This window comes from Silurus aristotelis (assembly GCF_946808225.1).
Source record: "Silurus aristotelis genome assembly, chromosome: 20".
Lineage (NCBI taxonomy): Eukaryota > Metazoa > Chordata > Actinopteri > Siluriformes > Siluridae > Silurus > Silurus aristotelis.
Genome location: NC_139593.1, coordinates 18,031,307 through 18,059,217, shown reverse-complemented (window position 1 = coordinate 18,059,217; position 27,911 = coordinate 18,031,307). Strand labels below are relative to the sequence as shown.

Below are 27,911 nucleotides of genomic sequence, written 5' to 3'. Positions count from 1 at the left end.
GAACCTTGCAGGCAAACGTGGGAAATCATGGCTCCTACAGGAACAAAGGTTGTGCCTACATTGCAATCAAAACACAATTGAAGCAAAGAGAATGCACCAAATATACAGACATCTATTATTCATTATTAATATTATGATTTAATTTTATAAGTGGAAGGCCATCAGGGACAGCAAGGCGTTCTCTGCTGACCCACATTTTATCAGAATCGCTGACATTCATTTTTGTATATTTTTGTACATGATTAGGTATTACATGATTCCCAATAGCCTATTCTTATAATTTCATAGGTTCTTTTATGCAGCAGTGCACTGAGTGTAAGTTTAGGTTTGAGTTTCGAGCCGATCAGATTTCAGTTGTCACGTCGCATGTTGCTATCTGTCGTTTTAACCAAATAAGACTGCGACTTGCTTACTGAAAGGCCCAAAAATATCTGCAATTTCACGTCATTTGATTGGATGGTCAGAGATTGTGCTAGTCAAAAGCTCGCAAACCGAATCTGCAAGCTGCACAAGCTCAAATAATTCAACTAGTCTCCTTTCACTGTAGCCACAGCTGCACCACCGCATACATCATCTCTAGCACAACCATCAATATTAACCTCATGAAATGATTCCAGGTTTCTGTACATATTTGTGCAATGTTTTCCAGGGGATTCGAAAATTATGTGTTTTTTTTGTGCAAAATCTACAGGAAAGAATACACAAAAGTATAAATGGTTCATAAAAAAAGTTTTACTGTTTTAAACTTTTTTTGGCACCCTTTCCTCACAATGTCCAGATTTTCTTGAAAAGTCCACTTTGAATATGGCCTAGTAAGTCTATTAAATCCACACAAGTATATTTGAGCTTGTGCAGTTTCCTACAGATTCAGGTTGTTAGTTCTGACTAATGCGCTCTCTGACCATCCAATCAAAGGATGTGAAAATACAGATGTAATTGTATGCCTGCAAGATAGTCTCCAACTCCAAGTTGAAATCTGTGTAAAGTCTCCTGTTATTATGTCATTTATAATAATGATATATAATAAACAAATGCAGATTCCGAATTCAGATAGTAAACGCACGCATTGAACAACTCTGGTATTTTCCACTGTGATGAATCAGAACGCTTTGATTAGACACTGCATTCTAATAATACAGCTAGCATCATTGTGCATTGATCATTTAGCTCCAAGTTTATTTCCAAATCAGTTTTGTTGCAATGCAACGATGTAATCTAAAGACATAAGTATTATTGACTAACCTCAACATGCTTGTTATCGGCTGCGAGTTCAGTCGCTTTGGGAAAACACAGCTAATACTGAATAATAAAACTGTTGTCTTTTTAGCACTTGAAGTGAAAGTGGTTATTAAAGGGGTTTATTTCATAACAAATCAATTACATTTTGCTTTCAGCTGGGTCTGTCTAGTCCATCTCCATCTTTCGAGTTTAGCATGTTTTGCAAATGGAGGGTGAAAACCATTTTACTAAAGCAACAAACCCAGTTAAGACTCCAAACCTCTACACTACAACCACAACTGTGCCGCGTACATCATCTGGAGCAGTTCAGAATCAATATTTGTCTAATAACATGACCAAAACATTAAAAAAAGTACCGCTCCTCAGAGGCTGTAATCCAGTGGTACCGCTCATATTCACTGGTCTGGAAGTGGTGAACAAACCATTTCCCGGGCTGAGACACACTAGCTAGCTTCGGGGTTGGCCGACCTCCTCAAGATGGCGAGTTTTTCTTGAAAATGGATTTTTAAGTATGTCCGAGACCAAATCAATTTCTATTCCTCCGTAGGCGTAAAAAAGTCCACCCCTGATGTATTAATGCGTGCTGCGTGCTACACACGTGTTTTTCCAGTCTAACTTGGTTGTAACAGTTTCCCTCTGACCAACCAATCGGAGGACAGAAAAATGCTGATGCTATTCTGGGCCAGCGAGCTGCCTGTGAGGCGAATATTAAATCTGATTGGTTAAAGAAACAGAGCTATTTCTTAAGGAGACTATGGTAAAAACGCCAGTGGTACTGACTTTGAAGGCCCTGGGCAGATTAGTTTGACATGGCAGCACATAGAGGCGGAAATCTGATTGGACAAAAAATCTAACATCCACATACACGTACTGGAAGCAGTGCAGCCAAGAGAAACACTAGGAAATGAAGAGAATAAACTGTTGGGAATAAATTAATACATTTCATAGAACAAATATTAGAATTTAGGTTGTAAATGTAGGTCAGTGCTTCTGATAGTGTTTAGGGCAGTAGAGAAGGCTTTGCAACAGTTTCTGATTGGTTGAAGCAACAGTTTTCGATTGGTTAAAATCTGATCGGTTTAAGCAACAGTTTCACACAACACACCCAAGATGCTCATTCTGAGGGTCTCACAGCAGATGTGTTTGCCCCTGGCAACACGTGAAAATCTAACCTAAATGTGCACTCCAGGAGGCAGAAGAAAAGCTATAAAAAATAATAAAGAGAATGATAATTAGAAATAATTTAATACATACTCATGACAAAAATATAGTAACATTTTAATCAGTGATTCTGATAGATTGAAGGGCAACAGAGAAGGAGGGTTTCAGTTTCAGTGGGATTTTAGTACGTTTCTCTTCAGTCAAATGCATTCTTAGACGTTCTTAATGTACAACAGAAACTAATTACAAAACCTTTTTGTTGTTTTTTTTTTTTTTTTTTTACTTTTGTTCAAACAGATTAAAGACACTTGAATGGCGCGCCCTTGACTCCTGTGGATACGCGTGCGTTTTCTGGCGATATGGCAACCCGCCGTGCCTGTGCGCGCGCGGACCGGATGCGTTACATCCTGCGGGACAAAGAGCTGCTCTGTTTCTCCTCCGCAACGGACGCACACACGCACGCGCTCCTGCCCGCACGCGCGCGCTCGCGCAACCACGGTTCTGCTCGTGCACTCGGACTTGACACCTGGTTTCTGACTTGTACTTTTTTTAATTTTTTTTATACACTCTGTGTTTTATAGTAAAAAAAAAAAAGTGAAGAAAGCTGCAAGGACATCCGATGTTCAATGCATTTGACGGGTGCATTGAACTCACAACATCGGATCGGACGCGCGCGCGCACACACACACACACACACACACACACACACACACACACACACACAAACTTACGGTGAGTTTATAAACTATTTCTGACTCCTCAGTTAATTATCACTGTAACGTGTGTGTGCGTGCGTGTGTGTGAAAGAGTTGTGAAGTTCGCCTTCGAGCAGTGCAGTGTGTGTGTGTGTGTGTGTGTGTGTGTGTGTGTGTGTGTGTGTGTGTGTGTGTTTTCATGGATTAATTGCAGTGCATTATGGGAATTATGGTTATGGATTGTCACATGTATAAAAACTTGCAGTAATTCCAGACAGAGGACATTTGGACTTGTAGACCTGTCTGTCTCATTGTCTGTCTCTCTGTCTCCTTGTCTAACTGTCTGTGTGTCTGAATCTCTGTCTAACTCTGTTTTTCTGTCTGTCTTATTGACTGCTTGTCTCAGTCTATCGATTTGCATATCTTTCTGTCTGTCTTACTGACTGCCTGTCTCTCTGTCTGTTTCACTGTCTTTCTCTCATCTAACACCGTCTTTCCATCTGTCTTAGTGAGTGCCTCTCTCTCTGTCTCTGTTTGCCTGTTTCTCATCTCTTTTTCCAGTCTTTTTGTCTTACTCTTTGTCTGTTTGACTGTCTCATTCGGAACGTCTTACTGTCTCTCTGTCTTTTTTGACTGTGTATCTGTTTATCTATCATAATGACAAATATTATGTGACGGCACAACGATGCTCTCCTCACACCAGGTCCCTGAGTTTCACTTCACAGCTCAAACAGCTTTAATCAGGACAAACACACTTCATCACACTTCTCATCAGAGCAGGAAAGTGAGTGACAGCTATATAGGTAGGTGAGGGTATGATAATGTAGTCGCTGAAAGGCAACCAAGTGAATGAAATATATCCTAGTGATCCTACCAGTTGAACTCTAGTGGGCTTTAGATATGAGGATCTGGGATACTGTCTTCTCTACTGTCCTGAACTCATCACTGACATATCATTTTACTATAAATATGAATTAAATGATTCACAATAGTCTATTCTCTTCATTTCATAGTGTTTCTGGTTTCAGTTTCATCAGTTCATTCAGTTTTGTCATAAGTTAGCATTTAAATCTATGTTGCTTGAATCAATCAGACTGCAATTCAGCCACTTCAAGGCCCCTAGCAGGCAACCAGTCACGTCAGCATTTTCACTTCCTTTGATTGGTCAGAGAGCGGACTACTGCAAACCGCATCTGTCGCAAACTGCACAATATATACGTGTGGATTAAATTTTTTATAATTTCGCAATGAGAAGATTGATTTTGTCATAGATATACTTGCAAGAACCTTCACAAAGACGGAGTTTTTAAGAAAAGCTGGACATTGTAAGGAAAGATGGCCAAAACAGTTGTTGAGCTTTTTTTCATGAAACATTAACACTCGTGTTTTCTTTCCTGAATTTGAAAGAAATTGCACAAAAATTCACTTATGCATGTCAACAATGCACAAAAATGCAGGGAAATCCGTCATTCGGATGAGTTTAATGTCAATGCTTCTGCTAGAGATGATGTATGCAGACAATGCGGCTGTGGCAACAGTGAAAGGAGACTTGTTGAATTGTGTTATGGGTTTTGTGCTTTAGGAACGCCATTCATTTTTTCTGTGTCTGTCTCCTGTGTGTGATGCAGCACTCTGTTATACTGCGTTTCTGTATAACAATGATGGTATTAAAAGGTGGATTTATTAAGGTAGGACACCACTGAAAGCCTAAGTGTGAAATGCATGGCCCACCACTGCAGATCAAAGCTGCCAATCAAGTGTGCTCATTAGAATAATAGGGCACACCGATAAGGACAAGACCAGATCAGCTGCTATTTGTAATATGTTAAATCGTATTAATATTTTATATATATTGTGGTCACGATTTCGTGCAAAAAAAAAATATATAACAGGAGGTGAAACTGGGGAGAGTGAGAGCCATTCACAGTGGGAGAGAGAGAAGGCCACCAGCCCATTACTGCACAAAGGAACTCTGTGTGTGTGCAGAACGTGTGTGTGTGTGCACGCTATTTGCATGGATTTGTTTATTAGCCTCTTCTGTTGGCTTCTGTTTGTGCAGACATATTTCTGAATTTCCACCAATTTCGTATGTGTACGGCGGAAATCACATCTTAAGCAAACTTAAGTAATTCCGCACCCACTTTCAGATTTTGAACGAACTTACTCACCTTAGGCACACGACCCACTTTGATTTAAGAGTGTTTTTTTTGGTAATTAAATGTGGCCAAGAATTTGCAATTCAATTACATATGTCTTGAAACATGTTACCCAATGCAGGTTTTTTTGTCAGAATAATTGTTAAAAATGTTGAGGTTTCAATATCAGTCATTAATTGACGAGTGTGTGTGTAACCAAGTAGCAGGAAAGCTGGTACTTATTTACATGCGTATGTTGATTAGATATCTTCTGTTGGCTACAGTCATGCTGTTTTGCATAGACAGGTACGTTGACATCCTATTTAGCGCTCTGTCTTCCCTGCAGGACTTTCAGATGTGTTCACGTCGCTCCAGATATCTTTACAACCCCCTTTTCAAGCAACGATGGAGCCGAGAGCCCGGGACGGTGGCAGTGGCCTTTTCACCCTCCACCAGATCCAAACTGTTCACTCTTGCAACGAGTACACCGAGAGTCCTACGAACTGGCCCCGCCCACAAGTCTCTGACTCTGCTCAGGTAGAAGGTCCAGATGATCACACTCCGGATTCTTCGCATTCGCCTCAAAGTGCGCGGAGGTCTACCGAGATTGGAACATCGTCGGAACAACGGACTGTGGAAGGCGAAACCGTAGTAAAAGAACAGCCGGAGAAATTCGAAACGGATGCGCAAATGGGATTGTTTGTAATATGCACACAGGAGCTAAGCCTTTCGGAAACTTTGGGACAAAAAGTGACAGCAGTGGAGAAACAACCATGTAGCTTTGACTCGAAGCAGGACGTGTTGGAGGTGCCCGGCAGCTGCATCTCAGAGCAGAGAAGCGTAGCTGAGCCAGATCTTGCGATACGGGAGCAACCCAAAAGTAGCGACTGGAAAGAGGAAGAGACAAAGCTGCTGGGAAGCTCTTCCACAGATCACAACTTGGAATCGAAACAGGAAACGACGAAGCAACACAACAAGAAGCACCCAAGCTCATGTGATCGCTGCAGGCGCTGCAAGTGCAGGGACTGCGCTGCTGCCACACCCCTTCCGAGCTGCTGGCTGTGCGGCCGCCGCTGCCTGTGCTCGGCCGAGGCAGTCGTGGAGTACAGCACATGTGTGTGCTGCCTTAAAGCCGTGCTCTACCACTGCTCCAGTGACGACGAGGACTCCAGCGCCGACGCCCCGTTTTCCTGCCGCGAGTCCCGGAGGTGTACGCGATGGAGCACGGCCGCAGCCATAGCTTTCTTCCTGCCCTGCCTGTTATGTTATGGACCAGCCCGAGGCTGCTTGGCACTGTGCCAACTCTGCCACAACTGCACCCACCGGACTGGCTGTAGATGCAAAGATCTGAAAGTTGCTCAAGCCTTCTGATTAGGCTTTAATTTGTTGTTTAGGCACTGATGGAGATGGTGTTGGTTTGTTATGTATTTAGTGTGTGTTCTCCTTTTAATAATAGAAGGTGGCAAGCCATGTCTTGTTTTTAATTTTGTAATAATAATAATATATGTTACATATGTAATGTAATATAATAATGTTATACACCAACCAGGCATAACATAATAATATCATAACATTATGACCGGTAAAGTGTTTAACACTGATTATCTCTTCATCATGGCCCCTGTTAGTGGGTGGGATTTATTAGTCAGCAAAGGAACATTTGGTCCTCAATTTTTATTTGTTAGAAGCAGGAAAAATGGGCAAGTGTAAAGATTTAAGCGAGTTTGAATGGGGCCTAATTGTGACGTCTAGAATACTGGGTCACGGGTGGCCGAGGCTCATCGATGCAAGTGGGGAGCGAAGGCTGTTACTTCCTGTAACAGACGATCTCCTGTAGCTCAAATTGCTGAAGACATTAATGCTGTTAATGCTCGATGGTTAAGGACTGTTTTGGCAGCTGAAGGGGGACCAACACAATATTAGGGAGGTGGTCAAAATGCCTGATCGGTGTATTTCTTAGTTCTTAGTGATTTTTTAATTCTTCATTTCCGACTGAAAACGAATCGTTTTTAAACCATTCTTTGTAGTTTCGCCTCAATTTGGCTCACGTTTTTATTTCAAATGTTTTGGGAAGTTCTGGTTGTGTGACAGTAGACAACACTGTAGACCAGAAACACAACGGAGTGTGGAGTTTATTTACTTTTATTTATGTATGGCATTTCATGGCCCTTACTCAGAGCGATTTACATTTATCTCTTCATACTTCATTCTTCATCTAAGCAGCTATGGGGTTAAGTGCCTTGTTTAGGGGCCCCGGGGTGGTCTCTTGGTGTGGCTGGGATGAATTTGCAATCTTTACAAACTTTAGACCCAAAATCCAATGCCTTAATCACTAAGGTACCAACCTTTACCTATATTTTTGGTTTGCAGTGTAGACAGGCCGACCTGTTTATAATTCTGATTCATTTTATTGTTGTCATGGTTATTTGTTTGTTGACAGAATGTAGGTTTAACACTGTACAGTGAGAAGCGGCAAAACTCAGTGATCCCCCCCCAGACTCATGAATCTAAGTATTTATAACTCAGGAATTAGATTGGCTTTGACTCATGATACTGATTTGATTTGTCTCGCAAATCTGATTGTTATTTTGATTTTTTTTTTTTAAATTTTACCTAGATTTTTTATTTTGGTTAACTAAAGTCAAAATGTTTATTAATGTTGATATAACTAGCAATAACACTTTTAAAAATTTTTACACTTAAAGCTATTTATAAATTACTCATTGGATAAGTGCCTCAGAGATTTTTTGATTTTTTACATTTGAGCTGTGAAAAAAAGTGCCACGTTATACCTTAACACGTCGAAAGATCTTTATACATTAAACATTTATGGAGCGTTTATTGTATTTTATGTAAATTACAAATTTTTTTCAAGGTTTGATTTATTCCTGGAGCAATACTTGTAATATTGTACAGTGAAAAAAAAAATTGATGCTCTAATGTTTAAAAGATATTTATTTTTAAGTTTTTATTGTGCAAAAAAAGTATTTATTTTTACAGAGGCACCTATCATGCTAACGTTGAGAAACGTGAATGCTGTATATAATGCAAATAAGAGTGCGTGAAAGTTATATTCATGATGAAGCAGAAAATATATTAACGTTGTTGAAGTTGACCCATGATGTTTTCTAAAGGTTTTTTTTTTTATTATTCTTATTGCTTTTGTAACATCCGCTTACAAAGCGGCATTGTGGAGACTTTCTGTGGCTTTTTGTTGCTGAGACCTACTCTCGGGTCACATTTCAGAAGACAGAATAGCTGATACAGAGAACACCTGGTACATGCAAACTCACATAGGAAGATCTGGTTGATTTTATGAACTTATCTTAAACATTCATGTGATTTGTTGGATATAATTACATTTATGGGCTATGTTCTTATTTATAGGATTCAATAAGTCATAGACTCAATGCTGTATGGTTTACTATTTAATTATTACCTGTCTATAAAGAGACGACTAAACCGGAACATGGCTACTTCACCTTTCGACCTATCTGATACTACTATTTTCAACCAATTCTATGTAAAATATTTCACATTATTACACATACCACACTTATGACCAGGTCTGTATTTGTGAACATCGTGTAAGTATCTACCGTAATTTCCGGACTATAAAGCGCACCCAAATATAAGCCGCACCCACTGAATTTTACAAAATTTTTTATTTTTAACATAAATAAGCCGCACCTGTCTATAAGCCGCATGTAATGTCTACACTGAAACTAATGAACTTTACACAGGCTTTAACGAAAGAGACGTTACACACGGTGTAACGGGTGAAATATGTTGCGATTCCTTTAGGAGCATAGCGGTATTTTGGGAATAGCATGCCACTGCATTTTTTTCTGCTATTACTGCATGTGTGCAAGACTGAGGATTATGTCTTTAATATTTTCTGATGCTCATTTCTAAGTTTCTTTGACTAACCCTTAACGCTGTTGCCAAGAATAATAAAAAAGCACAAGTTTTGGAAAACTGTTTGTGCTTATATGATTTCTGTTGCAACTGGAGTTAGCGAGCTCTCCCTTAACCCAGACTCAACGCGTTACAATGGCTTGTATCTAAACAGTAGCCTACCAAGAAAGTCATTGTTCACTGTCTTCCTCCTTCCTTTCACAACAATTTCTCTCGGGAGTTTATCTTTTGGCATAGTCGTGCGTTTAAAAATCACCCTGTGGAAGCTTTTCTCCCGATGCCGTGCAGCTCAGAACACAGGTGAAGTGTGTTTTTTTTTTTTGTTTCCGTTCGGAAATTTCATTGGTCTAATGTTGTTCAAAGCGTGGAAAAAAAAAGTAGCGGCTTATAGTCCGGAAAATACGGTATTTTTTTTTTTTAATGGTATTACATGGTATACAAATATGAAAGGATATTCCCGGGCAATTTTTAAAAGAAATTGCAAATTGTATTTGCAATTGAGTTTTCCATACAGTATGTGGACGCAGAAATTGTGACCAAAGATAATCAAAGACGCAATTGCAAATATTGCATTACTGTTTGCATTTTTCGCTTTTGCGAAAGCACAGTGATGAGTCCATCAAAAGATGTCCTGGTTCTTTAGATGTTCTGTCCTTCACAAAAAGCCTGTTAGCCACTTTACTTTGCAAAGACAACTTTACTGATGTTGCTGTTCCTCAAGGTCACAAACTTATTTTACCTGTCCGAAACTGAGTAAGAGGCAATCTGTAGAGTATGAACTGTCATCAACTTGCTGCACGTGCATAAATATGTCCTCCACAATTTCACTGACTACCTCCATTGTTCAAAACATTCCACAAAATCGTCTATTACTGGCATTTCCCCTGTTGGCCATCAACTGTAAGTGAGGTCACATCCCAACACAAACACGCCCACTAATATAGTCTTACCCCTGACACTTGATTGACAGATTTTATTGCAAGGCATCGGAAATATAAAGATTCTTTTTGAGTTTTGGCAGGCTACATATGTGCAGCTGAAACAGTGAAAAAGTAAAGGTGGTAACTAATATTGTTATTTAAATGTAATTGTCATAAATCGTAAGACACACGAAATACAGTTGCCAATGGACTTCCATTTGAAATTTGAAAGCGTTCACGAAAACGCAAACAGTAACGCACAATGTCACAATTTATCCATGGAGAACACGATAAGACGAAGTACTGAACCTTGTAGATGTTGCTCCTCTCCATGTCACCTGTTGTCTCCTAGAATTCGTCATTAAAAAAATAGCAAATTGCCTAAATGTTACTACACAACACATCACCACATCTATTTTTGCACCTTCCAGTGAATCTGTTACTATAAAATAGTTATTTATTCCAGCAATTCATTCATTTTCTTTTTGCGTTGAAAATAAATGGCTTCTAATTAATCAGAATCCAGAATTGAACAAGACTGTCATGTTGGTTCTGCCTAACCTGAGAAGCTAAACGTCAGAGCTAGCATGGAATTACATCATTTTTACCACTAGAGATTAGAATCTGTGTTCACTGTTGGTAGCAGGCTAGTCAAGCTAGCTAGCAACCTGTGATTAGCGATTTATATTTTTCCCCTTAAAACCACAAGCAAATATGCCTGAATGCAGCCATGTTGATTAGAAGACAGTTATGTTAACCATTCTCCTGAGGTACCAGTGTGACCAGTGCCCTGCCTCTGGATGGTGTTCTCTTCGATTGGAGGCCACTCTGTGCAGCTTGAGGTGGTTTCGCATCAACGGACTGGTGATCCATGAAATTACGGCGCAACACAATGGCTGCTACAACAATCTGCTACAATGGCTTAGGACTGCAGGATGCATTTGAACACCATCACTGCACACCTCAACAACGACGGATAAATGGACATTCGGTGCCACCTAGATGAGGACGGGTTCCCTCGAGTCTGGTTCCTCGCAAGGTTTCTTCCTAATGCCATCTCTGAGTTTTTTAAAAAAACCTACAATTATAAGGAACAAATGTATTTATTATCTATTACCGCATCGTCTGTGTAAAGCTGCTTTTAGACAATGTCTTAATTAATTGAATTGAAGACATTGGAGCCATGTTTCACTTTTTTGGAGTAGCCTATGCAGCTGTGAGGAATGTTTTGAAGCTAATACCTACCTTGACTGGTTACCTTAAATCAAATGAGTTTAAAAACCTCAATAACCTATAAACAAGTCGCCCACACACAGAATTTCGACTAGGCCCTGGTGTGATCTGTGCCTCCAATAAACAGCCTTCAAATTTCAGTATGCATTTAAATATTAGATTAGATAAATGAATTGTGTTCATAAATAGGTTTTTTTTCTAATGCTGTTCTGTGGAATTTATTTTACAGCTAAATTTAATTCTGGATGCAAAATCTTCAAGAACATTGTTTTTAGTAGAGAAAAAAAGGAACTAGCTGGTCTCTCTCTCTCTCTCTCTCTCTCTCTCTCTCTCTCTTTTTTTTTTCTTAACGTTTATCCTTTCTCTCTCTTGCACACACACACACACACACTTCTGAGAAAGTTGTCTACGTGTGTACGCCATTTCCTGTGGAAACTAACCACACACGCTCACACACACACACACACACACACACACACACAATATAAACTAAAAGACTTAAAAACACTGGCTAATGTCATTGTCAGCATGTGATATGTGTCATTGGAAAAATTCAATCTCACTGTGTGATCTCCAGATAAGTTTACGCACTATCAGTGGAAAAAAACCTTCACTGTTGCAAAACTCTGTGTGTGTGTGTGTGTGTGTGTGTGTGTGTGTGTGTGTGTGTGTGTGTGTGTGTGTGTGTGTGTGTGTGTGTGTAAATGCAAAATGAGGTCTGATTGCATTAATGTAATGGCATACATAAAAAAATTACATTTATTTGTTGAAAAAAAAAAAAACATGGTTATTCAGGTTAGTTGAAAATGAATTTTGATTAATGTGGGGTTTTCATGTCGTCATTATTCAGATGTATGAATTGCAGCAATAGAGTTTCTTGTGTCCATTTATTACTGAAATATTTCTTATACTTCTGATTATACACTTATATTTACACTACCTAGGGTAGCGTCTTATTCACTGTTTTATCTTAATTTTTTTTGTTGTATATTAATACTTAAAGAGATTGAAATTAAGACAGAACAAATGTGAATCGTGTTAAATAACCCAAAATAAGTTTCGTACATGTAAAAGGTGAGTAGCCACCTTTAGTTTTGAGGACAGCTTTGCACTTTCTTGGCATTCTCTTCATCAGCCTCATGAGATCACCTGGAATGGTTTTCCAACAATCTTGAAAGAGTTCCCAGATGTTGAGTACTTGTTGGCTGCTTTTCCTTTACTCTCTGGTCCAATTTATCCCAAACCATCTCAAAGATTGACATCAGGTGATTGTGGAGACCAGGTGATCTGAAGTAGTACTCCATCACTCTTCTTCCTGAACAAATATATCTTACATAAACTAAAGGTGTGTTTGGGGTCATTGTCCTGTTGGAAAACAAAGTGGTCCCAGTTAGTGCAAACCAGATGGAACAGAATATCGCTGCAAAATGCTTTGGTAGCCATGTTGGTTGAGTTTGCCCTCAATTTTGCATAAAGTCACCAAAAGTGTAACCAGCAAAGCCTCCCCCACACCTTCACACCTCCTCCTCCACAGTTCAAAGTGGGAACCACACATTCAGGAACTGCTTGTTCACCCTCTCTAACAAAAACATGGTAGTTACAACCAAAAACCTAAAATCTGACTCATCAGATCAAAGGACAGTTTTACACCAAGTTAATGTTTATTTCTTAAACCAAGCAAGTCTCTTCTGCATGGTGTTCTATTGGTTTCTTTGCTACGTTGCTGCACACTGTCTCTTCTGGACAGTGGATTTTGAAATATGTCTGCCAATTGAACTCTGTGAAGCATTTATGTGGTTTCTGAGGCTGGTAATTCTAATAAGCTCATTTTCCGCAGTAAAGGTAGACATGAGAAACCAAGCTGTCATCAAAACTACATGTAGCTATTATGGACAATATTTAATATAAAACATATTCAGGGTTGTTTAACAGTTTTTTTTATTAATACATAATTCCATAAGTGTTCTTTCATAATTTGGATGTCTTCAGCATTAATGTACAATGTTGAAAATAATACAAATAAAGGAAAATTACTGGGAAAAAAAGGTTCGTTTAAACATTTAAATGGTACTGTATGTAGATGTGAATTCAACTTATATGAAATATGAAAGCAAACCTTAAAAAAAAAACACCCTCTTTCTTTTCTTTCTTCATACATTTTGGAGCCTGAAATCAACACTTAGCTGAGGCTGAAACGATGATATCAATGCATGCAGAGAGTAAGAATGACAAATGAGGTAGCATACATTTGGCACTGTAATGTATATAACACATTTGTGCATTTACTGTTTTTGGCCTGGGAACGGGAGCTTTGAGGATGGATTTGGACTGTAGTTATTGTCAACGGTCTGCTGCACTGACTCAGGACTACAGTTTGCTTCTGATCACCGTCACTGCACCCCGCAACATCGTTTATCTGTAATAAATGGACATAATGTGCAACCCAGATGAGGATGGTTCCTCTCAAGGTTTAAGGGACAAACTTACACTTATAAAGAACATTTGACTCATTTTTATCACCACATTATCTGTGTAAAGCTGCTTCGAGACAATGGTCATTGTTAAAAGCGCAATAAAAATAAAATTAATTTAATTAAATTGAATTGAATTGAATTGAATTGAATTGAATTGAATTGAATTGAATGAATGGACATTTGGTGCCACCCAAGTGAGTCTGGTTCCTCTTAACGTTTTTTCCTCACAGTTGGCACCGGCTCGCTAATTTATTCTCTATTACCGCATTATCTGTGTAAAGCTGCTTTGAGACAATGTCCATTGTTAAAAGCACCACACAAATAAAAATTACTTGAATTGAATTATAAGAATATATTAATCATTTTGTTGAATCATCATCACATCATTGTTAATTACAGCCTCCATCAGTAGTTTTAATTGTCAAGTTGAGTTTAAAATGTTTTTTAAGTATCTATATACAGTGGTGGACGAAGTACACAAACCATGTACTTGAGTTAAAGTAGAGATCCACTCAGTTAAATATGACTCCAGTAAAAGTAAACTTTTTCACTTGAGTAAAAGTACAAAAGGATTTGCCTTAAAATATACTTAAGTGTCCAAAATACTTATTATGACTACAATGTTCCTATTATATTTTTTGTCAAATGATTCAACTCCATTCATCAGAAAAGAATCTAATGTTACTTTTAGCACAACAATCTATTAATAGAATGATATGAATAAGTCAAACACTGATCGATATCTATTTAAACTATCATGAGCTCAAAACCTTCTTTTCAACTACTCCAAAAAACCGCACAAATGAGGCCACGGGTGTTGTAGCAAGTCGAGTTTCTTCTATCATGTTGAACTGTCGCTGAACTGTATGGCGGTGATGAGTAGATACACTGATTGGTGGCTTGTTGTGTGATCAATGTTAAGTGTTTATCCACTTATTAATAAAAAGGAATAACTCATGTGCAAAATGTTGTTAAATAAAAAGGAAGATATTTGAAATGTAGTGAAGTTAAAGAAAGAACAGATCACAACCTGGATCATCTCCTACCTGTATACAAAGCCCTTGTATGCAAGCAACCCACTGTCTCCCGCACAGTGAGGACATGGTCTGGTGAGACCAGTGAGGCTCTGAAAGACTGTTTTGATACAACTGTGTGGGAGGAATTGTGCAGTACACAAGGGGAGGATATTGACAATTTAGTGCAGGGAGGCTACTGAAAACCATTTTTGACTTTGTGGTGGCTTCCAACATCTTCTATGGTGTGGTCTGCTGGTGCAGCAGCAGCTCTACTGCAGACAGGAAGAGACTGGACAAGCTGATCAGGAAGGCCAGTTCAGTCCTGGGGATTCCCCTGGACACTGTACAGGAGGTGCAAGAAAGGAGGATGGTAGCTAAACTATCATCATTTCTGATGTAAAACGACTCTTACTCCCTGTATGAAACAGTTTCATCTCTGAGCAGCTCCTTCAGTGACACACTGTTCTAAGTGTCTGAAGGAGTGATATAAGGTATTTTCTTCTTGCTGCTATTATACTGTACAAACAAACTGCTCCCAGTGAACCAGTCACCATTATGCACACTGTTATTACTATTTATGTAAACTGCATTAACAATACCTTACATTTTTGTGCATTAAAATCTGTGCAATAACAGCATTTTAAACTGTGCAATATTACCTGGTGCAATTTTTTTGAAAGTGTAACTACTGTATTGTTTGTTTCTTTTCGTTTATATTGTTTAATATTTTTTTATAGTAGAAGCATGATTGGCACCGCCACAACAGGCTGGTCAATGGTACAATGGCTAAAACAGCATGTTTTTTTTTTTTTTAAACCACCTCAAAAGCTGAAAAACAAAAGAAAACTCAAAGAAAGCTGCAGACAAATTAAATGCATAAGTGTTCTACGTCTTTTTTTTTATTCAATACTTTTTTTTTACATATTACTTTCTTAATGTCAGACATGACACACTAGAATTAACACACTCATAATAACGGAAATGACATGACTGTGACAGACTTCCTGTATCACCTCTACTTATAAATCCGTGATCCAATCCTGTTTATGTAAAATAAGCCTGCAGTTTTGAGCTTACAGACCTGTTGCTATGACAGCGACTTTAGGATGAAATATGAAGAAGCTAACAATCCCAGATCATGTCAAATTGTCAACAACTGAGTAATACAAGAACAAAAAACAGGCCAATGGTCTATTTTTATGAACTGGCTTAAACTGTTGTTTATGTCTGAAAGTAGTGAAACCTGGTGGGGTCATCAGCTGTTGTACACTGGTAAAGATGACGTGTTGTATTTATTTAAAATTCATACGAACCCTTTTGCGTCACACTTTTGAATTAAATTCAACTTGATATTTTATGTAAATAACAAGAAAACCTTTGATATACAGTATGCACATAAACATTCTCAGAAACTCAGAACGACGATTAAATCTTAACAACTCAACATCTTATATCCTTTACATTCAAAAAGATCATTATTTGAGATTAACCAAATTTCATTTTAGATCTAGAACAATTAAATAAAAATCTGCCTATAGCCCAATCACCCCAAGGTGCTTTACTTCTGACCATTATGGGTATAAAGTGTACACATTTACTCCCATTATAATGTTTGACGTTAACACGTGATTGGCTGATTAGATCATTGCATAAATGAACAACTGCTCCAGTGTCTTTGTTAAAGAAACCACTAAATGTACCCAAATGATTTCAGTGGACCTAAAACTGAATGCTCTTGCTTTAAGTCATGAAAGAAAAAAACTTTATTAAAGTGTTTATTCCTAACTGTCACAAGATTCTCTGTTAGGATCAAGTCTTCTTTACTTTACATCAGAATCAAAACACACACATGCTAAGCAGTTTTGCATGCTGACACTAGAAACCAAAGCTGGAAAAATACATCCATTTTATCAGAGGAGCCATTTGAATGATGAAAATCAGGCTGGAGGAACTTCCTCCAAACCTATACTACATTTGCATTTACTGTGTGTGTGTGTGTGAGGGAGAACACACAAGATTCTCTGTTTGACTACAATTTGTCACTGCTGGGTTTATCTGCTCATCAGCTTGTTTGAAACCCTGTCTCCATTTTTGAGGTTATCAGTAACAGAGGCATTTTAATGCTTAGTCATTAAAAATGATAGCACTTTACCACTAGCTTGTTACATTGCTAGTTTGTTTACAAGCTTTGTGTAAGTGGCATAAGGAGGAGACATCGTAACGATTTCAGATGATACTTTAGACATTAATCTCTTTTGAAATAGTCTTTATATTAATCCCCCTTGTATGTAGTAGTTAGAGGGGCATGGATTGTAACTATAATAATAAGGAAATCGTGAGGGTAAGTAAGGGCTAGTAAGGTATCCTAAGATTTGGTTCTTTGCTCTTGACAAATCTTCCTCAGAGTTACACGTTTTTGTTTCGTTTTTCTTTTAATATCTACTGTTAAATTTTCTGTGGATTCAGCTTTTTGGACAATGAGATTAAAATTCTCCCAGTAAGTTGTCCCAGTACTGCAATCATGATGACCAGCACATGCTCCTATCTCTGTACATTACTGGGGATATGATGTTCTTGAGGTGAATTGTTTTCAATTACTTTTTTTATACATTTTTTTTTATTTTTCCAAAAAAGCTCTGGTGTGGTTAAATGTATACACTAATGGATTCTGCAAAGATCAACTTGCTGATCTGTTCACATCCGTTTTCAAAGAATCCCTTGCTAAGCCTGTGGTCATGGTGTGCTTAAAAAAGCTATTTTGCTAAAAAGTTAGACCTGTTTCTAAATGTCTATTGTCCTGTAATCCTCACATTCATGTCATGAACTCAATTTCCTCCATGACCGCATCAAATTACACCAGTCCTACTGAATCCTACTGAAGATGCAATCTGTCACTTCCTATATATATATATATTTAGTATTTGAACACCCTGCTATTTTGCAAGTTCTCCCACTTATTTTCCTCTCTCTCTCTCTCTCTCTCTATATATATATACACTGGAATGTGTAAAAAATTTCATGAAATCTATTAATCAGGATATAGACCGTATTATAGCAGGAGAGACAGTGCTGGTAAAACTCAACTACTGGCCTCTGATCAGTGTTGGTTCTCCTTGTTTGTGTTCCTTGACCAAAGTGCAGCTTATGGTTATAATAAATATTCTCAATAATAAACTAGAAATACTGATGTGGTTAAAGTAACAGCCCTCTCCTGGCTCTGGGCTTATTTGAATAGTAATTTTCAGCTTGTATATGTAAATTACTTCTCTATATACCAAGGATATCAGTTTGGTGTGCCACAAGGTTCTATGTTTGGCCTGCTGTTTGTTTCTTTATATATGTAATCTATGGGTATTTATAAACATGGTAATAACTTGCTACGGTTGAGGAATATACAAAAACTTTCATATATCTTATTAACTTCCTTTTACGTAATTCTGACAAGACAGATGTCAACTAAGAATTATTTTTGATTTGAAAATAATTCCAGGAGGCCATTCAGTTTCATCCTGAGCAGCCTCTTTGAAATGAAGCTTATGTAGATAGAATTACTTGTATTGCCTTCTTTTATCTCAGAAACATTGCAAATATACAAAATAAAGATAATCATGTCATCTGTAACGTATTGCAATGCATTGACTCCTGATTAACCAACTTCATTTAAATGACTTATTGAAGGGCAACCAGCCAACCTTTGTGTAATTGGGTAACTCACACCTAAAGATTTTTTTTCTTTATATAGATATACACACGCACACACACTTTTCTGAGATATGAAATCTGAGATCTTTGAAAAACTCTGTATGGCCCTGGCCACAGTACTGTAACTCAGCAATTCTAGTTCTCAAATCCTCAGAGAGTCTTTGCCATGAGGTGCAGTGTTGAACATCCAGAGAGAGAATTAAGAGAATTGGACTCAAAGCACCACATTTTAACTGCTCTAATAAAAGATACACAAATTTGTATGGTCCTGTCAAGCAGACAAAAGCATGAAACATGACATATGGACAGGTGGCTTTGCACGATTACATGACGTACAGCTGTTATCACTGGGGGTGTACTTTCTTTGGTTGGCAGTTATTTAGAAAATAACGGCTGTATGTTGTTATTTTTAGAGGACAGTAAATCTGTACTGCAGTACAAATTGCGCACTGACTCCTCTAAAATATATATCCAAGTTTAAATTCTATAGTATTGAGAAGATACTAAAATGGATGCTGAAATGTAAGGGTTGTACGGCCCATCAACCTTTTTCTTTTCATTGCTTTTTATTTCATTCTTTTTTAACCTATCACTGGTGTATCATTTCCTGTCTCTCACACACCACAGACGTAGACTAGTTCACAAAGCTCACAATAAGCAAAGCAGAAGGCAACAAGAAGTCTGGGGTTAACGTGGATGAGACAGAGGGAGTCAGTGATGTAAACATGACTGAGAACAGAGACATTTCTGATCACATGATCATCATCATCTTTTCTCTGCTTGTGTTCTATATGGTGGATGTTCAGTTAGCAGCATGACACTAATACAGGTAGTAATAATGACCTTTTACTGAAGTACATGTCAACTTTTACCAGAATATTTTAAAACATGAGTATCTGCACTTTTACTCGAGTGAAGGATGTGTGTACTTTTGCCACCTCTGCTTAACAATCGGGAGAGGAATGGTGTCCCATATGGGTCTGATACAGGATTCTAGCTGCTCAGCTGTTCTGGGTGTCCTTTGTTGTATTTATCGTTTCATGCAGTTAACAATGTCTTGCCAAAATATGCAAGGCCTTCCTTGAGAAAGAGGTTTTTGGATGGAAGCATTTGTTGTTGTGCAAGCTGCTCATTCCAAAGGCACTAATGTACCCCCATACCATCAGCCTTTTAAACTGAACACTAATAACAAGACAGATGGTCCCTCTCCTTTTTAGTCTGGAGGACGTGGTGTCCATGGATTACAAAAAGATGACTGGAATGAGCTACCAAAAAAACCATGTGCAACTAATGCTGATTTTACAGGCAAAGGATGGCCAGACCTTTAGGGGTCGCTACAGCAGATCATCCGTCTCCGTACCCCCGTCCTCAACATCTGCCTCTTTCAAACCATCTACCTGCGTGTCTTCCCTCACCACATCCATGAACCTCCTCCTTGGTCTTCCTCTTCTCTTCCTGGTGGTTCCATCCTCAGCATTCTCCTACTGATATACACCATGTCCCTCCTCTGCACATGTCCAAACAATCTATCACTTTGTCCCCAAAACGTCCTACATGCACTGTCCCTCTAATAAACTCGTTTCTAAGATAAAAACCTATATATATATAAAATATATTTTTTTTTTTGTATTTGCTTGTACATACACGTGAAAGCAATGAAAGAGCGAAAACCTCCAAGACGCCCTCTGGCGATCCTCAGCCCACATTTCAGCTTGTGTTCTTTGAAAAGAGTTGGCAACATTTGGAGTACTTTGTGTGCTGAAATCTGGCAACCCACTCCTCCCACTCTCTGGGCGGTTTGCTGTTCTGTTAGAAGGATGTGTCTGTCTAGAGCTTAGAACACAAACCTTTTATTACAAACTGGATTTGTTGTAAATGGGGGAAATATTTTCATTTCGTTTTCGCTCAAAACGACCCAGTTAGCTGTGTACACATCGACAACTACAATTAAATGCGTTTTTGTTTCTTTTGTACATTTTTCCAGTAACGCTGTGAAAAAGAAAAAAATGGAGTCAGCGGTTAGCCGCTACCAAGTGGTAAGTCAGCCAACAAAACTTACTAACCAGACCATTAAAAGGAATAATAATTATTAATGGTAACTGAAGAAGACTATGGTCCTGTCTGGGTGTGTAACGGCGTTCAGCAGGCCGAGGCCCGGGGACTGTTTCCGCACAGCACAGCTGCTGAAGTCACGGGCTGAATCTCAAATATACATCTAGTGTACAACAGAAGTGTGACAACTCCCATTCCGTACTTTATTAATACACTGAGTAGAGACAATGAAGAAAAGCCCGGGGAATGTTTTTGGTCATTTGCTTACACATGGAACACTGTTTACAAATACAGTATGTTTATTTTTATTTTATTTTATTACACATTTGAAGTCCTAGGGTTAGTGCACAGGTGTAGGGTAGATTGAGCGGTTTGGTATTCGGCCCGCACTGACTTCCGCGTTCGACATTCAAGGGCCTAAAATAGTTTTATTAAAAACAGTTACAACTAAAATAATCAGATAATCAATCAGATAGATAGATAGATAGATAGATAGATAGATAGATAGATAGATAGATAGATAGATAGATAGATAGATAGGAAAAACATGGCCAGATGTGTTATATGTTAAAGGTTTTCTTGCCAGGAGTTAGTTGAATGGATGATAATGGGCTGATGTTGGTCATAATGTGTGTGTGTGTGTGTATATACGTGTATGTACACACACACACATTATTATCAGCCCATTATAACCCATTCAACTACCTCCTGGCAAGAAACACATCAGGAATAACATTCTGACTTGTGACTATGACATTGTGACTATGACATTGTGACTATGACATTGTGACTATGACATTGTGACTTGTGACTATAACATTGTGACTATGACATTGTGACTATGACATTGTGACTTGTGACTATAACATTGTGACTATCACGTTGTGACTTGTGACTATAACATTGTGACTATGACATTGTGACTATGACATTGTGACTTGTGACTATAACATTGTGACTATCACGTTGTGACTTGTGACTATAACATTGTGACTGGTGAGTGATAAACACTTATGATCACTTCTTTTATTTATTCATTAGGCAGCGAGTGAACATTTTGTCCTCATATTTGACGTGTTAAAAGCAGGAAAAATGGGTGAGTGTAAGGATTTGAGCGAGTTTGACAAGCGCCAAATTGTGACGTCTAGACGTCTGGGTCAGAGCATCTCCAAAACTGCAGCTCTTGTGGGATGTTTCTGGTCTGCAATGATCAGTGTCTATCAAAAGTGCTCCAAGGAGGGAACAGTGTTGAACCGGCGACAGCGTTGTGGGCGGCCGAGGTTTATTGATGCACGTGGGTCCTTTATGGGGATACAAAAGTTATAAAATATGAATATATAGGTTAAATGAATGAGCCACTGGTGACAATGGCATGAAAATACTCCTTGAGACCCCCTGGAAGAACCCTTCAGAGGAACCAGGCTCAAAAGGGAACCCATCTTCATCCTCAACCCCAAATGTCTATTCATTATAGTTTTATCATTGAGCTTAAATGCATGTTTCATGCAAACTGCCATCCGAGGGCATTGTAGCAGACTGTTAATATTAATTTCAGCCCAAATTCAGTTCGATTTCATTTGTTCAGCTCTTTTTTACATTGGACTTTATCTTAAAGCAGATGTACACAGATAAAGCAGTAATAAGGTTATATAAAAGAATGTGTAAGTCGCATAGGTTAGTTCCTTATAATTGTTTATCTCTGATTGATGAGCCTGTGGCCAGTGTGGTGAAGGAAAAACCCCCTGAGATGGTATGAGGAAGAGGTAGTAGACTGTTGATGTTAATTACAGTCAGAAACAATCCTCATTCTTAAAAATCCATTCTTGGAGTTCTTGAGTTGCTCGAGATCTTTGCGCTGTTCATGTCGCCAATCTGTTTGCTTTCTGTTTGATCAGAAATGAAAGTGTTTAAATGCGACATTTGTTATGACTGTAAATTGGGACCCCTGTATTACACAGTTATAATGAGTATCACTGATTGGGTTGAGAGGATCAGTTTCTGCTATACCTCCAGCCTTTGACCTGCTCTTTCCATGTGTCTACACGAGGAAAGCTGTAATGAACGTAACAGAATTTCTGGTAGTTTGATATGTTCTTTTTTTTTTTTTCAGGGGTGTGTGTATGACTAATGCGGAACTGACGTTCGTGAACAAGTTGCTCTGAGATTCTATCAGTTTTTTCTCAGAAACTTTGCTGACTGATCGATAAACCATCAAGACTGTTGTCATCAAATGCAAACCCCGTGTGACGGGAAATTTTGACTTGCGTACCTCAGATATATGACACTGTTTTACAGTTATAAATAGAGAAAGGAACATACACACACACACACACACACACACACACACTTCAGTGCCACGAATATCACTTCACACTGTTGCTTCAGGCAAGATCAGACGTGCGTGTTTCAGAATTGTGTGTGTGTGTTTTAAAGTTTAAGATATACAATATTTTATTTATGGACAAACCTGCTAAATAGACATTTTTAAGAAATAATATATAAATATATTTGCACTAGTGATCAACAGATATTTGGAACATTCGCACAGATCACAAAAACAAATCAGCATTTCATAAGAATAGTGTCTTTTTAAATATTTATTACTCTGTAATCAGGTCATAAATCTAGAACACATCGAGAAGATCCAAACTGTAGTGATCTGCACAATGAGAAACCTTCATAGACACCTATTGTGACTCGACGAAGCTCAGAAGATGCTCAGTAAATGGAACTAGTGTGATAAAAAAAAGCAAACACAACACCATGTAAAATAGTACTGAAATTTATAACAAAAACAAAACCTGCTGAATCATGAAAATGTGCTTGATGAAATACATATGAATTACATTACTACATATTGAGGAAAATAAAAGACGTTAATTTAAGCTGAAACCAAAAAGTAAATGCTACAAATGAATAAAAACACATCCAAAATGGATAAAAAAAAAACAGGTCAAATAAACAGCAGATGACGTCACCGATTCGCCACGAGGCCACCTGAATGAATTTTAGACGTTTCTTTTGCCTGGTCATTTCTAGGGATGCATAGATGCTATTTTTAGTACCTCTAGACCTGTAGCTCAACGCTTCCAATATACTTCTTACCTAACACAATGTCTCCTGGTTCTCACTTCAGTGCTTCAGGCTCAATTGTGTGTCCACTTCCTGCAGCTTGCTTTTTAAACGATACTGCCACCAGCTTTTACTGTCCTCTGGCTCTAGTAAATATCCCGATAAAGTGCCAAACCAAAAAAAGTCATAACTGACTCTTTAAATATTAAGAAGTCGGTACTTAATGTTTCGCGTTCCATGTGCGTAGTAGATTGCTCAGGAACTCTCTGCAGTGATCCCTTGCTTTCCAAACGTTGCCTCTTGAGTAATAAAATCTTTTCCCAAACATATTATTTACATATTATTCTCAACTGGATTACAGCAATGTGTTTTTGAACATTAAGTAATCGGTGGTATGACGTCCTAAATGTCAGCTGGGCTGCGTTTCAAACTACTTGTATTACATAAACACTGAGTACACAGACCTTTACCTGGGCACTGCTGAGGTTACTGATCCATGGTACGGAATATGGAGGTCAGTATCAAGAGTGGTGAGGTATATCGTCACGTTTTCTTTTTTTCTTTTTTTTTCCACACTCGCATTCGCTACCAAAATAAGGAAAATATACAATAGTGGGGTTCCCTCAACAAATTATTTTTAGAAAGTAGTAAACGCTGTTACAAGTGCTGAAGGAGGGTTGAATATGTTTCCCTGTATTGCGTGCTACCATTCTCCCAGTGTTGCATGTATATATTCTCTTGAGCCAGAAAATCAACCTCATGTCCATAACTGTTTTAGACTTTAAGTGTTCTTACTAGTGATAGAAACAAATCTCAGAATTTGTAAGCCCTTGCCTTAAAGGAACAGCAACGTTTTTTTTTTTTTTTTTTTAGTCCTAATAATTATCAGCGTAGCATAAAATTTTTGATTCTTAAAGAAATACACTTGCAGATCCTCAATACTCTTCGGGTATTTTCTTGTGATTAAGCAATTGAAAGGTGATGCACAGTAGAGGTCGACCAATTCATCGGTTTTGCCAAATAATTGGCACCGTAATCCATGCCAATAGTTTTTCCGGGTTGCATTATACAATACAAGACTGGCCCCTAGAGGTGAATAACTGATTTCACATGCTGTTTATTCGAAGTGTCTATTTTTTTCCTTTTCTTTTTTTTTATTTTGGATGTTTTAATTTATTTGTGTTTGTTTTAGTGTTATGTTTTGTTTCATTTAAATGCTTGCCTTTTTATTTTCCTAGAATTAATATATTCATATTTATTTCATTTATCATATTTTCATGATTCAAAACTGTTTTTTCTTGTTGTTGTTGTTTTGTTTTTGTTATGAAGTTCAGTGTTATTTTGTGGTTACTTTATCCATTATCCATTTTTTAAAACTATATGTTGATTAATCTGTTATCGGCGAGTACGATCCAAACTAGCGATCTGTAAAATCCACTATTGATCGACCCCTAGTGCACAGAGACCCAACCACGGTAGATTTTTAGTGCTGGGCTTTAAACTCAGAACCTCCTGATTAATATTTAAACACTTGAGTTATCACTGCTTGATGCTTTTCACTCAAACAGCTCTAATTGTTTTCAGTTGCACAATGAGGATGACCCCTCTGAAATGTGCCTTGCCGAAGAGCCTTCCACTTCCTCCCAGGCCGTTGCAGCTAGCAACCCTGTTGCCACCGCATCAGATGGCGAGGTTCCGCCCCCCTCTTATGCCAGCTTGGCATTAGGAGCCACAGCCAGTCCGGGTATGTTCTCGAAACTATTCTCTTCTTTCATATAGCATTATAATGTACGACGTGTTTTAAATCCAGGGCCTTTACCTGTTAAATATATTTTGAAGACACTCTATATAACCTCAATTCTAACAAAACCTAGGATGTGGTGTGAAAGGTAAATAAAAACAATGCAATTGTTTGCAAATCTCATAAACCCATATTTTATTCACAATAGAACATAGAAAACATATCTAATGTTTAAATAGAGGAAATTTAGAGTACAATAAAGTATGGAGATTTGGTAGATGAATGTTTTCCCATTAGTATCTGATACAGGATTTTAGCTGCTCAACAGTCCTGGATCTTCTTTGTCATATTTTTCATTTCATGATGAGCCAAATGTTTTCAATTGGAGAACCATCTCAGCACTTAGATGAATCTATTACAAAGATTTGCTGAAATAAGTCAGGCCTTCCTAAAAAAAAAAAAAAAAACCCAGAAGTCATTCGGATAGAAGCATATTTTGCTCTAAAACCTGTAAATACCTTTCAGTATTGATGGTGCCTTTCCAGTTGTGCAATCTGCTCATTCCATAGGCCCAATTGCACCCCTTTCCCATCAGAGATGCAGGCTTTTGAACTGAGCGTAGTTTATCAAACTGGATGATCCTTCTCCTCTTTAGTCTAGATGATGCAGCATCCACGGTTTCCAAAAATAATTTAAAATGTTGATACTTCTGACCCCAGAACCACTTTGCCTCTGTCCATATTAAATAAGATTTGGCCACAGAAGACAGCTGCATTTCTGGATCATGTTCACATAATTCTTCTTTGCATGATAGAGCTTTTTTTCTCTATTCACAGAACGCATGGCAAACTGTTCACAGATTATGATATCTGGAGTTGTTTCTAAACCTATGCAGTGTTTTCCATTACAGAATCATGCCTGCAGGAATGCGATATCGGATACCCAAAGATCAAACGGCATGCAATATTGATTCTTGCCCTCGTCTTTTCGAGATGAAAGAGAGATTTCTTTAGATTCTCTGAAACTTTTCAAAATATTCCGTAGTGTAAATGATGAGATATTCAATCTCTTTGCAATTTTATGTGGCAGACGATATTCTGAATTTGCCTCTCTAATATTCTTTATATACGCAGTCATGTGACCGGCCTGCGGTCAGTAAACCTAAATACTTGACATTTTTGTTTTAAGTAACACCTTCTTTTTCAGCCTTTTGTTGCCCCATTCCAACTTTACGTGAGACGTGTTGAGCCATCAGAGACAAAATGACTTTTTTTTTTTCTCCCCCTCAGTTTAAACATTTGATGTTTTCTATTTTTTACTATAAATAATAATTGAGCATTTAATAGTTTTTCAAATCATTGCATTCTGTTTTTTTTTACACAGCATTTTGGAATTGGGGTTGTACCTTTTATTTTATTATATTTCAATTTTTTATTAATTTGATTAGTTAATCAAACAGGCGAATACATTTTGGGCCCTCGATTTTTTTTTATTTATTTTTTTTCAGAGCGGAAACAATTGTGTCACACAAAGTGGGTGGTTTTTCTTTAGAAAAGTCTGACTGCAGTGAGGGCTAATATCTGGTTTGGTGTATCTGAGGGGAATTTTGTGGAGTGTTCTGAGGTCCACAGCTCAAAAGAGCAGCGTGTTGCTAGTATTAATGTTAGTAGCTTCCTTGCAAATGTACCCACATTTTATACTCCCCAACTTGCTCCAGATTGAGAACAACTAAGGTAATCATCCTCTGCCAGCTGTGCCTAATTAAAGACTTCAGTATCTAGGCCATGTCCTGCTCGGCTGCCCGTAACAGTGCCACTCATTTGGTGCTATCCATTTCAAGTTCAAATTCTAATTTTACAGAGTATGAGATATAATGAAATGCTTTTTACGACTGTCCAACTTGTAAACATGAAAGAAATTGAAAAAAAAATGTATAAGAGTAAATGAATGTAAAAATAAGTATGAGTATATTAAAATATACTATATATATATATATATATATATATATATATATATATATATATATATATATATATATATATATATATATACACACACACACACATATATACATATATACCGTATTTTCCGGACTACATAGATGTATGTAAATACATGAATTAACAGAAGAGATGGATGAATATGTATGACAGAGGTATAGATTAAAGTAAATCAGTGTGATGTAATTGTCATTATTTAGCACCACCACTCCGTTTGGTTTGGATAATCTGCTGCTTGTGATCAGGGTCAGATGGCCAATCATCCCAGAAGAGTGCCACAATGAGTAGAGGCACTGGTAAACTGGGCATTAAACGATTAGCAATGGCCACTTACCCAGCCTTCAGGCTACAGGCACCAGGTGGTGCTTTTGATTTAAGGGTGTCCCAATCTGTTTTTTGTCCAGTCTTAATAAAGACATATTTCAGGCCAAATTTCATTGACCATAAATTCACAAGAAAAAAGACAAAAGTCATCATCTCAAGGTGTGACAGAAGGTAAAGAGGCTTTGTACTTGTCACATGTACATTACAGCACAGTGAAACTTCTTCAGAT

General features: G+C 37.9%; 3 protein-coding genes across 5 annotated transcripts in view; all 3 read left to right on the top strand.

Annotated features, from left to right (window-relative positions):
- The window catches only part of LOC310715782 (OX-2 membrane glycoprotein-like), a 104,859-nt gene that overhangs the window by 2,638 nt on the left and 74,310 nt on the right, over positions 1-27,911 (top strand). The gene's annotated exons all lie outside the window — the stretch shown is intronic.
- Positions 2,794-8,345, top strand: spry2 (sprouty RTK signaling antagonist 2). The gene is made up of 2 exons (XM_083522455.1): positions 2,794-3,132; positions 5,577-8,345. Exons 1-2 carry the CDS (start codon positions 3,027-3,029, stop codon positions 6,599-6,601), a joined length of 1,131 nt encoding a protein of 376 aa, XP_083378581.1. The 5' UTR covers positions 2,794-3,026; the 3' UTR covers positions 6,602-8,345.
- ndfip2 (Nedd4 family interacting protein 2) overlaps positions 20,199-27,911 on the top strand; it is a 17,687-nt gene continuing 9,974 nt past the window's right edge. For 2 of the 3 annotated variants that reach the window (XR_014530389.1, XM_083522496.1), the window contains exons 1-2: positions 20,272-20,529; positions 25,202-25,361. Coding sequence is in view for 2 of the 3 variants with exons in the window: in XM_083522496.1 (XP_083378622.1) it covers positions 20,500-20,529; positions 25,202-25,361 (190 nt within the window). In the remaining variant the exon portion in view is untranslated. Of the gene's footprint in view, positions 20,530-25,201; positions 25,362-27,911 lie in introns of all 3 variants that reach the window. The other variant, XM_083522495.1, reaches the window with a different exon arrangement.